Below are 15,829 nucleotides of genomic sequence, written 5' to 3'. Positions count from 1 at the left end.
CGAAAATTGAAAATTTTGTTTAATTATTTAGCTTTCGATATTTCGAAAACCAAGACACATATCGAAAAATTTTATTCTTATTTTTCGTCTACATTCATGAAGTTTTAACAAAATTCATCATCAAAGTTGAAAATAAGATAAAATTAATTTCAACTCTTAATCTACTCTGCTCTTACATCCCTTATATGGACGGTGAGACTTAGTTTTTTCTTTTCTAATTCATTGCTAATATGTTTACTTTCTATTAAAAAGTTTTTTTTTAATTTGTTTTCATTCATTCCAAATGAAAATTATCAAAAACTTCCAAGATATGTCGTTTTTTGAGATTCCTCCATAAGAGCCAATGTATTTTATATCGATTTTTAATGACTTTTTTCTTAAAAATTTGCACGGATACCTAAGCTGAAATTTTAACCACATATTCTTTGAGTAAAAGACTACCTACAAACAAATTTTGAGCCTTTAAATCAAACATTGTTGTCATGCTCATACATCCTTAACTCTAGGTGCTACATCTTATTTTAGTACTACAATAAAATATTACACGCATGTAATTCAAAAGTTATGTTAGGTACATATTTTTCCTGAAACATTATAATAACTCACCTGAACAACTGAATGTGTTTGTTTACTAATATCCTCATTTGATCCCTCTGAGGATTTTGTACTTCGTATACAAGCTGGAAACATCTCAAACACCTTTTAAAATAATAATAATAATACCTAATAATAATAAAAGTAGCACACACATAAAACACAAAACACACTTTCTTCGGATGGTGTCGTAAAGTTGTGGATAATGTCTATTTGTACATTATTCTTCTTCAGCTTCAACTTCTTAGCTTCAATTTATTTAAAATAAACCAAACACAACAGAGTTTAAAGTAATAATAATCATAGTGTGTAGAAGCACAGCCATTATTAGAGCACAGATTACTATGCATTTATAATATTTTATTAAATACTAGCAGATACCCGCCTACTTTTCTGGGCAATTTCTCCTTTAAAAACAAAGACTATCACGTTATAGCCCTCACTTATCCCACCTTTTGTTCACAATTTTATGGATTTTATTTTTCTGGTGAGGAACTCTTTGGGGAACTTTTTTTGAAAATGAAGTTTTGCCCATGATACTTGCTGACATTGCAACTTTCTATAGCTCCAATTATTAAATTAACCGGATTTTTATACTTTTTGGATCAAAATTACCCCATACACCGAGTTTCATCAAATTCCAAAAAAAAAAATTTTTGCGTTTTTCTCGATTTTTTCAAAGGGTTCCCCTTAAAAAAATTCAAAAAAATCGAAAATTTTTTTTAACTCTAATTTGGATAAAACTTAATATATAAGGTAATTTTGACCCAAAAAGTACAAAAATCGGGTGTATTTGTTGACTGGTCGAATAGTTTTTGAGATACGGACAAAAATCAGTGTACAGTGGCGAATTTAAGGGGTAGCAAAGAGGCAGTTGCTCACTGGGTCCAGTAAGGGGCCACGAGTTTCTAAAAAAAGGCAAAGTTTTATGGAAGGGCACCACAAAAGGAGCACCAAGTTCATGAACGAAGGCTTAAAAAATTTAACCTCATTTATGGATTTTGCAAACTGAGCCTTTTTGCTTAAATCCGCCATTCTCAGTATGTTCGATACTAGACTAATAAAGGATATTCGGCTGAAGTTTTGTGAATGGACAATTGTTCTTAAACAAGGAAAATTTCAAGGCAGGCACACATTTCGAATTTTAACAGCATATAATCCGATCTCTAGTTACAATATAGTATTTTATTTTACACGAACATGGTCTTAAAATTAGAATGATTTTAAAACGGATGTTTACGGATAACGAATAGAGCACACCAGAACCCAGAACATACTAATATTATAAAATTTTATCTTTTATTTCTTCTGTTCATCTGTTATTATTATTTTTAATTTAGAGCTTTTTATATTAAAAGCATTCATTTTCCTCTTGCATCACTTAAATAAACACATGCTAATGTTTATACACAAATTACAATAAATGAAGTTAGTTCTATCATAATATAGCGTTCAATATTCATTTTATATCGAAAATTTATGCGAAACTTTCACTGGATCAAATTTCGTTTTTGGAAATTATCGATGCTTTTATGTGTAACAAGTGAAACTTAGAAAATTTAAAAAGCTCCCAACAAATGCGGTAAGAACTTATAACACCCCTTTTTTTGCGTCAGTGGTTAAAAATGCCTACAACATTCAGTTCATTTTGGTGGAAGCGTTAGGAACACTTAGTTTTGCGACAAATGGATATGTTCAATGCATTTATCTGCGCTCCCGCCTGCATTAACTTATATTAGTTACTTTTGGGTATAAATCAACAAAGTTGCAACTGACTACAACGATGATCAAGATTTCTTTGTAAATTTGTTTGTTATAGAAATCGAGGTTGTCGAGAAAATTGATTTTCTTAATTTCCCGATTTGTGTAAGAACGCAAATAAGGCGTTCTTGCCTACCAATTTTCTACAAGAATAAAAAATTTGTGACGTTTTTGCATTTTTACAAGTGTCAAATGAAATAAAATCCATTATATCTTCAGCCTCGCATCGTCTATCAAAAAAATTCACATAAAATGGATCAAAGTAATTTAAAAGAGACAAAAGTATTTTGTTGAAAAAAATAGCTTTAAGGTAGAAATGTTAAAGATGAGTCTCCGATTTTTAAGAACAATTTGCGATCTTTAGACGACAAATCGGATTTAAACGAAAAATTTATGGTGAAGGAAAATGGATGGTTAATTCAGAGTGTCCCATCATCAGTTTTCTTTTTAAAGTGAGTAGTCCTGGATTTCATATTAAGCCACATTAGCCATGGCCCTAGACGACAAATTTTGGGAGCGGAAAATTTATCAAAAGATCAAAATATTTTTGCGTAAGGTAAAGATCTTGAAGATGTTGAAAAAATTTTATACTTTTAAATTTCACAAACATATTCTCAACGAAACGAAGTTTCAAATTGTATATGTATTTTATTGTATCAAAACTGAAAGTTGAACAAACTTAGGGCGAAATTTTATGCCATTGTTCAAGGGAGGCGTTTTGCGTAAATTCGGCCCTGAAAGTGAGTGTTATTTCCAGATTGAGAAAAATGAATGTGTATAGTGTAATATCCGATATAAAAAAACATTATTTAACCATCGAACAGCGTTGAAAATTTTGCAAAATTTTTTGTTAAACGAGTGGCAAAAACTGCGAAAGAATTCAGAAAAATAAGAACGATTTATGATAAAATCATCCTCAAATCATAAATTGATGTTAACTTTTTTACAGTTTTTGCAAGACGTTTAATTTGGAATTCTTAATATTTCCCAACGTTGTTCAAGCGTCAAACGATACATTTTTTTACACCGGAAGTAAAACACAAAATATTCGTCCGCATACGCACCAGTTCTGAAAATCAACACCCACTTCAAAAAGAAACTAAAAATTTCCCACTATTTATAACGCAAATATTGTAATTACCAAGAAAATTCAGAAAATAGTGTCTAACTAATTTCAAGATTATCCTGTCAAGATTGCCCTGTGCTATACCTTACAGTGGAAAATTTTTTATGTTTTTGAATAAGAAAATTAAACATTTCCCGTAAAGTTATAAAAATAAAATTTTAATATAGGTATGATACAAACAAAATTAAGCACTATATTTTAGTAAAAAGTTTAAATTTTTTTAATCAAAAGTTTGACAATTAATTAAACACTGTGAAAAAACACGATTCAATTTGATTGATTGAAAAACAATAAACACAGAGATTTGTAAACATATCGTAAACACAATAAACAACAAAAGTAAAGCAACGAACTTAACATTAACTAAATTGTAAAAGTATGATAGAGGATACACGGAACAAAACAAAATGTTTTCAAAATAATATGCTACCTATATATCTCATCTCTCATGAAAAGATTGGGGAATTCATACGACCAGAATATACCGACATACATTTTATTATATTATTATTAGTAAATAATGACTTTTTAACAAAAATAGAACTAAGTATAACTAGAAAGTTAGCACCCTCAATCGTGATCTCATCGAGAATTTATCGAATTAATTTGTCAACATTTTAGATGATTCATTAGTTTATTTTTAACCACCCGGTGTTTACAAAGTATAAAAAATGTAATATTTTCCCAGAAATATCTTCACTTATGGAAATCATATGTGATTAAGATCTAGAGGTGACCTGATACACGCGGTAGGAACTATATTCCTTTCGTTCCTTGGTACATTATAAATATAGTCCTTACTTTTTTTATTTACAAGATATTTTTCTGAAAATTTATGGTATTAATTTTAGAAGTCAAATACTTGTTTTATTATAAAAAAAATTTAATTTTTTGGCTACTTTTACTTTTTATTGTATGAATTAATTGTAATATTAGTTTAAAGAAGACATACTTCTGATTTAGTAGTCAACCCAATATGTGAGTACATTACGTTTGGTATGATCAGGATATTTATTATGACATAACATAAAAATTGAGATAATAGATTTTCAGAAAAACACACTAATAAAATATATTTTCTACAGCTTTACTTGTAGTACAGTAAAAGATAAAGTTACAAAAATCAGCTTGTAAAGGAAAGTGAAACAACCCGCTCGCATTTTGTGAATTATAAGACGAAAACTAAGAATAAAAATTTTCGTAATCTGGAATAATTTTCAAAATATCGAAAGTTGAAAACTTTGTTTAATTATTTAGCTTTCGATGTTTCGAAATGGAATGTGTTTCTTAGGTGTCAAAGTTCACTTAAAAAATTAGTAATTAGGCAACTTGTGTGACGTAAATGTTAAGTGTTTGTCAAATAATCGAAAACTATTGTACATGTATAACATATACGTAATTCAAGTTGCCTCTTTATTAATTTTTGTAAGTCAACTTTTACATTAACCGTTCCATTGAATTAACAATTTATTGTTTATTAACAAATAGAAACATTTGCACCACTAACTCTTTTTTATAAATTAGAAGAGTTTAAAAAACCAATATAATTATGGCAGTCTTTTGGTGGCCATTTATTTGATTTTCGAAAGTATTTTCTAGATTTTTTTTCCGTTTTTCGAGAATTTTCCACAAAACCACTAGTTGAAGTTACTTTCAAACTTAAAACTCCATATCTTTTATAATTTTGCAGAAAATGAACACCAAAGTTTTGTCCTAATTTGCGCCTTCACGGGCAAACAGTGTTGTTTAGGAAAAAATTTATCAAGCAAAAGTAGGTTTTTTTTTAAGTTTATTTTTTATATTAAAACTTTTGCTCTATCTATATAACGGTTTAAAAGAAACCCAATTATTAATATCCTATTTCCTTAAATAAAATAAAAATTTTGTAATGAACCTCTATTTTTTGTAATCGGTTGAAAATGTGTATATTTATATTAGGAACACAACACAACAACAAGAAGAAAGAAAGAAAATAACGACGCATACGGACGTGCGATACGATGCTTGGCATCAAACAGAAGACGTCTAATGTGTTATAGGCGACGTCGTCGATTGCAGCAGCAGTATTTTGCTAATTAAGAATGTATGTTTTGTATGTGCACACTATTATTGGGTACACGCATATACAGATAGTATAAGATACACATTATATACTTACACACCGTTCGTCGTCGGTTTCTATTCAGATTTCAGAATCAGAACAGATTTCTACCGTATGCGTATGTAGTAATAGTGCACACGTGGATGACATCGTCGCAGATAGGTACAGAGATGGATCATCATGATGTGTGTGATGTCTCCTTCCTTTATAGTTTGAACAACATTTCAACAGTACATGTCTTTTTTCAAATATTTATATAATGATGAGTCTTAATATTTATTAAATATATCACACTAAACTAAAAAACTTAATAATAATATCTAATTGATTTTTTTGTTTAAATCACATATATTTAAAACAGTACCGGATTTACCAATAAACAAAGTTGAAACTAATATTCAAGGCATTTGTCGCAGAAACGAAACCAAAAATGTCGCGATATTCATGTTCAGCGACCCCAAAAACCCCCGAGTAACAAGTTTGGAATCATTTTCATCACCGCATTCAAATTCGACTTACTGTTCAAATTTTTCGAAATTCATTGCTTCGTTTCTAAGACTACATTGAAAGTTTAAACAAATGCAATTCAATCGAAATAGTATAATGAAATTAAGGGCAGTTTTTTTTTTACGTTTCAAATTTTGAGGGTAGATTCTGTTAGAACTTAAATTAGAAAATTAGAAGAAATTGAGAGTAAAATTTTTCGATATATACATAGTTTTTGAAATACTGATGCCTAAAAATTTAGAGAAAATCTTTTACAAAAAATAACACACAAAAGCCATTCATTTCATCAATGTTTGGCTCGATTTTAGTCCGTATATCAAAAACTATTCGACCAGTCATCAAATGCACCCGATTTTTGTACTTTTTGGGTCAAAATTACCTTATATACTGAATTTTATCAAAATTGGAGATATAAAAAATTTTTCGATTTTTTGCAATTTTTTTAAGGGGTACCCCTTTGATAAAATCGAGAAAATCGCAAAAAAATATTTTGTTTTGGAATTTGATGAAACTCGGTGGATGAGATAATTTTGATCCAAAAAGTATAAAAATCTGGTTAATTTAATGATTGGATGCAGATTTTCTGAAATATCGCAATATTTGGATCGATTTTAGCGTCAATTTTGGCGTCAATTCTTGTTTAATGTTAAATTCACAAGGGATCTTGGGGCAAATACAATGTCCTGTGTTAAAATCGATTGAATAGTTTACGCACTGATAGAGAAAATCCAAGCACACATGCCTACATACATAAGGAGCTAAAATCAAAACCCTCGTATTTAATTCGTTGTAGTCGGTTAAAAATAAGAAAATAACCGAAAGATAACTGTTAAGTTTCTCACGATTTTTAATTTACACCCTGTTTACAAAGATAAGATTTGGGGTAGATATTATTTTTAAAGATGCATAATAGAATAATGGAGATAGATTTATTTATAGATTATATTTATTACATTCAGCAAACAAAACAATATTTTTAAAAATATAAACAAAATTAAAGATAAAAACAAAATTTCAAAAATTAAAAATAATATTTTAAATAGGTAAACAATTATTTTTAGATAAAAATTTTAATATCCCTAATGATTCAGGATGTGAATATTTTGACTCGTTTTATGTTTAAAATCCTTACTCCGATGGTTAAGTCGAACAGAGTAGCGTATGGTTTTCAACATGCTGAAAATAGAACCGACTTCAAAAAAGTAAAAAATAATTGTATAGTCAATAATCCCACCAATAATTCCTTTGTAAACAATTAAGTTTTGAAGTAAACGCCAATGAATCAATTTTTAGGTAAATATATGTTTGATGGCGATACTTTAAAACTTAATTGCTCCGAAGAAAATTATTGATAGGATTATTTATTTACAATTAAAAGAAAAATTTTTTATTATTTGGTTCGATTTTTTGCAAAGAGTTTTTTAGTTTTAGTGATTTGAGAAGTCAAAGTCACCTGAAGTTTAAAATTTGTATATAATTTCATCTCTTAATTTTTGTATCAAACAAACCCCGGGTGGAATTTTATCTTTAAATTTAAACAGGACCACTCAGAAAGGACTAACATCCCTGAAAATTGTCAAAAAATTGCTCTATCCCAAAAGTATGCTCTATCTAATAGAAAAAGAATCTTTAGTCGCGTAATACATTCACACAAAATACAGTCGAATATATAAACTCCTAATTTTTCATCAGTTAAAAAATTATTGGCAATGATTTTAAACCCAAAGGAAACTGGTTCACATTGATATTCGAACATTTGAAAATCAAGCGAGCTAATATGCCTAAATATTTTTTGATTTTATATATTGAACTGATTAAGAAAATTTGTACAATATGAAAATTATAATACATATATTATAATTCAACCAGTTCCACTTTGTGCGGTTTGTGCGGGCTCTTATGTAAGAACGAATATTAAATTTCAAAAAATACTTTCTATTTTATTTCGGATCAATTAGCACACAAATTTTAAGCATTTCCTTTGCTTAAATATAAAATAGATTTAGCCTTCAACTTATTTATAACTTATTGTATTTGTGAAAGATTAGCATTTTAATGAGATTTTCTATCTTTGCATATTTTATATTTTGATAGTTGTCTACAATTTTAATCATAGGAGAAAACCGAATAATTAGGATATTGATTGATTTTTGTTATATAGATTTGTTAATATAAATTAAAAAACTGGTAATTTTAAAATTATTACGGAATCAAAACTTGGTTAAAGAGAAATTTTAAAAAGGCAATTAAATTATAAATACCTGGATCGTTTCTTGCGGTGTGTATTTACGCTGTCCAGGCTGCATTACCAATCCATCCTTTTGTAAACACATTAATAGTCAATAGAAACGTACATTTCTATCCTGAAAAAAATTAAATATTCTTTATCCACTGTGAAAAACAGGATGATCGAAAAAGCCTTTGATATTTCGAGATGAAAATATTTGTATTAGAAAGAAAAATAACTTGTCTTAAATTTCGATTTAATAAGGAAAATTGAGCACAAGAAACTACGATTTTGAGATTCGAATTATGGCAGAATATACCTACACTCAGGATATTGACAAAAAATCGTTTCTTATAAGAAATAAAATTTCGGAAATCTTAATCTAAATCTCTAAATTTTCTTTAAAATTATAGGCATAGCAAAAATTATTTATCTTAAAGGTAAATATAAGAATAAATTCCGGTAAAAATTTTGTTGATCCCCCAAATGATAATTTTAAATCTCATGAAGAGCATAAACTAATTTGTTGGGCAGCATATTCAGAGCTACTAAATCTTATGATGGTTATTATTTTTCAAAGGAAAACTGGGGAAAACCGCTTATCCCACTTTTCCGGGAGAAAGATGATTGTGCATTTTCTGAGATAATAAAAAAAAAATTATTTTTCACTTATTTTAGAGATTGTAAATTTTTAAACAGGACGTTGATTTGTCTTTAGCTATTTGCGATTTTTGTTAGAAAAAGGTTTTTCAGTTTCTCAATAGCCATAATTAATGCCATCTGAGTTGTAATACAGGCATTCAAAATTCCAATTCCATTAATTTTAACTAAAAATCGGTCAGATAACATTCACATGTTTTTTAAACATGTTCAAATTACTTTACTACACGTAATAAATGTCACCAATGAAAAATATTATTAGAAAATTATCCTAAAAATTCCACATCAAAACAATAAGATTTCGAGTTGACCTGGAAATTCCCTGGTCGAGACAAAAAAAAACCAGCTTTGAAAATGATTTTCGTAAATAAAAACATTTATCCATTAGAGATGTCCGTTTACTTATTACATGGATAGGCAACTTAGTATACATCAATGTAGTTAATTACAAATAGTAGTATACATTTAGTAATGAATGAAAGATTTTAAACTAAGGAAAATTTTTGAATATTTGTATAAATTTGATTTCTTACAGTAAAAGAAAATTATTTTTTACACCGAATGAAAATATTATTTATATGCTTTGATTAAATCACAAAAACGCAAATTTCGGAAAGTACTTTGAGATAAGTAATTTTTTTTCACATAGATATGAAAATAGCCTTTAGATGCAAATTTTTTTTCCATAATTCTCCAAATTTCATCAAAATCAATAACAATTTAAATGAAAATAAATAAAACTAAAAAATTTTCACTATGATTCACCTTTCAAAATTTGAAAAGATTTTTGACATATGATTGTATACATGTACACCCACGCAATATAACAACCCTACTATCGACAAAAATAATTATTCCTTCACCTATGTGTCATCATTGATTGAGGTTAGGAATAACAATTAACAATAACAATTGTTAAACTAACAGCCAATCACTGTCAGTAACAATTGAATTAAATTAAAAAATAATAAAAATATACAACCGACAATAAGGTGAAACTTAATAATATGATTTACTTACAAAGCGGGAAAATCACTGCAGCTAAATTGCAATTAAGATAAACAATCAAAAAAATCTTTCAACCACAAAATATCTCACATTTTTTATAACCACTGCCTTTTTTGTACAACACTAACAAAATTAACAACAAACAAAAATCACTTTGTTGAAAATGAAACATAAAATCCTATTTTATCATTTTTTTACACGGATATGCAACTGTTTCTACAACTACACTGTCTTCTAGGATAGCTCGATGGATATCGGGAAACTATTTACACGTTTCTATAAATGTGTACTATATACAATAAAAGGAGTAGATGTAATCATTTTATTCAGTTTATTTTCGAATACGATTTTCTAAATAAATTTTTAATAAAATTTTGTGGATTATTTAAAAACATTGTTTTTGATGTTTAATGGTTTTTATAATTTTGTAAATAATCTTTTGGGTTAGTTTCTAACAGCATATGAATATTGTGTGAAATTTAATACACATGCACGCATAATTATCTACCCTACTTTTTAAGTAAATAAATAATAGGGGATTTTTTTTACACGGAGGAAAATGATTAGTAATGATGTTGACCACTATTTTGTATTTTTATTTTATACGAGAAAGTAACGAAAATAATTATTTTTCGTGCAATTAAATTCTCTAAGGATAATTCCAGAGTGACAAAAATTATTTGTCGTTTTTTACCCGACTGTCAAAAAGTGGTTATGTTTTTCTTGTATGTAAATTTCTTTATTAGCTCGTATCTTGCAAAGAGCTCAATGGATTTCAACATTTAAGGTGTTATATTTGTCTCAAAAACCCAAGTGTTCTTAGATAGGTTTTTGGAAAAACAAAACAAAATAGCGGATTTTCGTAGCGAAATAGTAATACGTCAACAACAAAAAATTAACAAAACCTATCGAGTAGGGTATCAAAATAATACAAATTTTAAAAGGGAAATTAAAGGAGGAATTATATAAAAATATATACATACAGGTTATATGTTTAATTCGGAATCTAATTTATAACAGCTTTCGTCAGAATTTTTGGTTTAAAATCAGTATATAACCAGAAATTTTTCTCCGTGTAGAATAAGTAATAATTATTTTTGAAACAATAACATTTTAACGTAGAGTAATATTTAATATCAAACATCCTTCTGGAGTTCACCAACCCATGGAAATGTCGCTAAGCAACGCATCATAGGAACAAAATTCGAAGCCCTATCAGAGTTAATGTCGTGTGTTTCAAAGAAGTAGGTCACTGTTTTAGTGATATTTTAGGGAGAGTTTTCTTTCTATATACGAGTCTAGTAATTTAAAATTCTAAAAAAGTATCAATAAGTCTATTGAGAAATTTTTGAAATTACTACTTGATGAATTTTGATCTGATATATCCCAAGATCCCAAGGATATGTGAAGAACACAAATTCGCAGCAATTTTTGAGTTCTTTTTACAAACTAGTACTTAAGTAATGGTTAATATGTCTGGAGGATTAGTTTAGAAGTTGCAATCTAAGAGATAAATTTAAATCTACCACAAGGAATAATTAAATTGAAATTTACAAAATATAAATAATTTTGTTTTTATTTTCTTAAATTCGTACTTTTAACAAAAATCAAAAACTTTTGTACATTTTGTTCTTATTTACTCTCCTGTATAATCTACTCTAAAAACTTATCATTGGTATTTGCACGTTGTATTTTCCTTTGAACTATTGCGCGAGAGCACTAGAGCGCGTGAGCAAAAACTTCGAGCTTGTAAAAAGAATTCTGTGTTTTGAATACTAAGTGTAATTTATATAATCAAATAGTGTTTGATCATAGAATATTTTTGAACGTACCTATTTTTAATTTTTATATCTCGTATAAGATGTGTCATTAATATTGAAAAAATTTAAGAAGAAATTATTCTTTGCCCAAAAATAAGGAAAAAATTTCATTTAAACCCTAAATCAAAAGCCTTTAGTTTACGAAATATACACGATGATAAAGTTTTCAATAAAATAATTTAAAAATTTATTTTCTTTTAATTTGCGATTCCTTTCACAGAAATAAAAAATTTCTTGTATGAAGGTAGGCAAGTTCTGTTCATTTTTTCAGTAAAAGATCATAAAATTGAGAAATATTATATAATTTTGTCATCCTATATCCCGAAAATGAAAAACAACTGACTAAATGTTTATACAGAATGTTCCCGGTTTAAATAGAAGCCAAATTTAATATATATATTAAGGGTCTAAAAAAAACAACAATTGCCTTTGGAAGTTTCCTAAGAAACGTTTCGTTCAAGAGTTGAAGAATAGCGAAATTTTATTTTTATTCTTGGCTGAAATATGTATAACCAGGTTTGGATACAAAGGAGCCAATTGATAAAAATAGGCCTGTGTACCCTAAATTTCACCCATAAACTTTTGAAATTTAGTCCGATAAATCGAAAAAAAAACAACCCAAAAATACGTTTTTCAGCTCTATACATGCTAGAAAGATGAGATTTTCAACAATCGACTCAAAATAAAGTCAACTCAACAGAATAGTTCCAAAAATTCCATAAACAACATTGAAACCCTCCGGAAAATCAGAAAAACTCACCAAAATTGCATTTTTCGTTTCTACACATGCTAAAAAAATGCTTTTTTTTTTAATTCGACGGGTAATTGCTTAAAAATCTATGGGGAAACTCGGAAAACTTGTAGAATGTCGAAGTTTAAAATCTACTTCAAGATTCTCATCTTTCATATGAGTACCTACATTTTAAGGTTTTTTTCCCTAGTTCGCAAACTGTGCGTGGGAAGAATGTTTCGCCACAAAATCAGCAAATAAACTAATTTTTATCAGACTATTCATTCAACTATTCATTATTGGTATTTCAAGAAAATTGTACTCCTCGAATTTTGCATAATCATTACTAGAGAAGTTCCTGTACTATTCAAGTAATATTTCTTTTGGTATACAGACAGTACACACCTCAATCTCCCTCTCTAACAGATATAAGTACTGTTTATATTTTTGAAAGTAATTCGTTTTTATTATGCATTTAAGATAAACAGTCATTATACTGATTTCGGAACAAATATGTCTGGTTTGAAATTATATAGTGTATCAGATGGACCGCCATCATTGGCTGTTAAAATGGTTTTGGAAGTTCTAAAAGTACCATACGAAAATATTGAAGTTGATTTTGTTGCTGGAGAACATATATCCGAAGAATATGCAAAGGTAATTAATTCTTCATAGTCTCAATCTAAAATCACTTAACTAAACAAAAAGTTTGTTCCGCATTTGGTGTTTTATCAAAATGTTTTACCAAGAGTTTTGAGGGTGGGGAGTCACATAATTTAGAATTTTGAAATAATATTAATGAAATGAAAATTTTTTCTCAATCTAAAATCACTTAACTAAACAAAAAGTTTGTTCCGCATTTGGTGTTTTATCAAAATGTTTTACCAAGAGTTTTGAGGGTGGGGAGTCACATAATTTAGAATTTTGAAATAATATTAATGAAATGAAAATTTTTATAATAAGCAAAGTTGTAGCAATTAAATTTTTCGATACTTATACCTAATTTATCATCATACTATATTTTCTGTATAGCAGTGTTGCCAGATTTTCTATTTCTATTTTCAAACGACGAGTAAATATTGTGTTGTTGCCGGCAAGTAGCCGTTGTTTCATTATCACTTCAGAAATTTTTAATTCGATATACATTTCCTCTGGAATTAGGCAAAAATGAAATTTTGGTGAATGAATTAGTTATATTGTTGTCTTTTTAGAAAAATCCTAAAAATTTTTCTCAATCTAAAATCACTTAACTAAACAAAAAGTTTGTTCCGCATTTGGTGTTTTATCAAAATGTTTTACCAAGAGTTTTGAGGGTGGGGAGTCACATAATTTAGAATTTTGAAATAATATTAATGAAATGAAAATTTTTATAATAAGCAAAGTTGTAGCAATTAAATTTTTCGATACTTATACCTAATTTATCATCATACTATATTTTCTGTATAGCAGTGTTGCCAGATTTTCTATTTCTATTTTCAAACGACGAGTAAATATTGTGTTGTTGCCGGCAAGTAGCCGTTGTTTCATTATCACTTCAGAAATTTTTAATTCGATATACATTTCCTCTGGAATTAGGCAAAAATGAAATTTTGGTGAATGAATTAGTTATATTGTTGTCTTTTTAGAAAAATCCTCAGAGAGAAATTCCTGTACTAGAAGACAATGGTTTCTTTTTAAGTGAAAGGTGGGAGAAACAACAATCATATAATAATTGTTCAATTTAATCTTTAATTGAAATTTATCAAACTCATTAATTTTCAGCAATGCCATTTTACAATATTTAGCTGAAAAACATAAAAATCGGAGCATATATCCAGAGGATGTTCAAGAAAGGGCAAGAGTTAATCAGAGATTGTGTTTCAATTTGTCCACTTATTATCGATCTATTTTAGATCATATTGTAAGTATTCTTATTTTTGATTTATTTTATTTAGTACGACAGGTGGGAAGTAGTTAAAATATGGAGAAAGTTACTTGCTCTCGTTTTTTAATTTAAGTAGTTTAAGTTTATACTTAACCGAAAAATGTATGTAGTTATCTTACAGGCAATATTCAAAACATGGATGTAAACGTATCATCTATGTAAAACCATTGTAAAACGTATTTTGATGTCAATAATCAATACTATATAGAGTGGCACGAAAAAGCCGCTTTGGTTTGAACGTTATTTCAAGAGAACGTTGTTTTTTTGGGTTATTATAAATTAAGTTATCCATATAAGTATACAAAAATCTGATTGATTTTGATAAATCTTGCTTAATGTAAAAGTTGATTTAAAAAATTAAAACTAGGCAATTTGTATTACACATATGTTATACATGTATAACATTTATCGATTAAGTGGCAAACACTCTCATATGCGTAATACAAGTTGTCTATTAATTAATTTTTTAAGTCAACTTTTACACGTACCGTTCCATTTGATTAATAATAATTTATTATTTATTAACAAATAGAAACATTTGCACAACTTATGGTTTGCGAATGATATTTGACACCTAAGAAACACATTCCATCCGGTTTTAGCAAAAAATGACCGGTTTATTTCGTTTTCCTTAATTAGCCGATTTTTTTAAACCTTTTACTGTACTAAAAGTATTTATATTTATTAATTTTCTAGATACTTCCAATGTTTTACGATTACCAACGCACACCTCAAACTGAAAAGAAACTTCAAATCGCGTTATCCGCTTTCAACTCATATTTAGAGCGTGACGGATTCAAGTACGCTGCTTCAGGTATACAGAAATATTTTTTGGTAAATATTTAAAAAAATAATGAAACCTTTGTTGTTCTTTTTTATAGATAATTTAACAATAGCTGATTTACAATTAGTAACAGCCACACTGTGTTTGGAAGCAGTCAATTTTGATTTCACACAATTTCAAAAAATCACTAAATGGTATGAAACATTTAAAGCGGAAAATGAAAAACTATGGGCTATTGCAAAAGTTGGAATGTTGGAATTAAGACATTTTAATACAAATCCACCAGATTTATCACATTTAAAGCATCCTGTTCATCCAGTACGAAAAGTTTAAAGATATTTGAAAAAAAATTTATAATAAAGTCAAAAATGATTTTTAAAATTAAATTGTTTTTTACTTACCCAATTAATTAATTTTTTTTCTTTTCGCAGTTTTCAGAGAAACTAATTGTGCAAGCTTTTAACTATAAACATTTTTAAAACTTTCCAATATTTTATTTATTATATATATTTTTTCATAAAATGTTTTTCATTGAACTTATCATGAAATTGGAAAAGATATCCAATGATTTTAAAAATTAGGATATT

At 27.9% G+C, this 15,829-nt stretch overlaps 2 protein-coding genes across 4 annotated transcripts in view; one reads left to right on the top strand and one right to left on the bottom strand.

Moving 5' to 3' along the window:
• LOC123291684 (protein sickie) overlaps positions 1 to 10,062 on the bottom strand; it is a 95,666-nt gene extending 85,604 nt beyond the window's left edge. For all 3 annotated transcript variants that reach the window (XM_044872053.1, XM_044872054.1, XM_044872056.1), the window contains exons 1-2: positions 9,997 to 10,062; positions 8,351 to 8,452 (exon numbers count right to left, since the gene is read on the bottom strand). In XM_044872053.1, coding sequence (XP_044727988.1) covers positions 8,351 to 8,422 — 72 coding nt within the window. In that variant the 5' untranslated portion in view covers positions 8,423 to 8,452; positions 9,997 to 10,062. The remainder of the gene's footprint in view (positions 1 to 8,350; positions 8,453 to 9,996) is intronic.
• A 2,960-nt stretch (positions 10,063 to 13,022) lies between these two features.
• Positions 13,023 to 15,575, top strand: LOC123293162 (glutathione S-transferase 1-like). Its single transcript, XM_044873887.1, has 5 exons — positions 13,023 to 13,191; positions 14,160 to 14,218; positions 14,296 to 14,434; positions 15,155 to 15,272; positions 15,340 to 15,575. The coding sequence occupies exons 1-5, from the start codon at positions 13,048 to 13,050 to the stop codon at positions 15,573 to 15,575; spliced, it is 696 nt and encodes a 231-aa protein (XP_044729822.1). The 5' UTR covers positions 13,023 to 13,047.
• The last annotated feature ends 254 nt before the right edge of the window (positions 15,576 to 15,829 follow it).

The sequence above is a fragment of the Chrysoperla carnea genome, chromosome 2 (assembly GCF_905475395.1).
Source record: "Chrysoperla carnea chromosome 2, inChrCarn1.1, whole genome shotgun sequence".
Classification (NCBI taxonomy): Eukaryota; Metazoa; Arthropoda; class Insecta; order Neuroptera; family Chrysopidae; genus Chrysoperla; species Chrysoperla carnea.
This window is presented reverse-complemented; position numbering and strand designations above follow the sequence as displayed.

What these genes read in the sequence shown, in the direction of transcription:
- LOC123293162 (XM_044873887.1), top strand. Translation starts at nt 13,048, where the DNA reads ATGTCTGGTTTGAAATTATATAGTGTATCAGATGGACCGCCATCATTG. An exon ending in TATCCGAAGAATATGCAAAG is followed by an intron (nt 13,192 to 14,159) that starts GTAATTAATTCT and finishes TTGTCTTTTTAG; the next exon opens with AAAAATCCTCAGAGAGAAAT. An exon ending in GGTTTCTTTTTAAGTGAAAG is followed by an intron (nt 14,219 to 14,295) that starts GTGGGAGAAACA and finishes ATTAATTTTCAG; the next exon opens with CAATGCCATTTTACAATATT.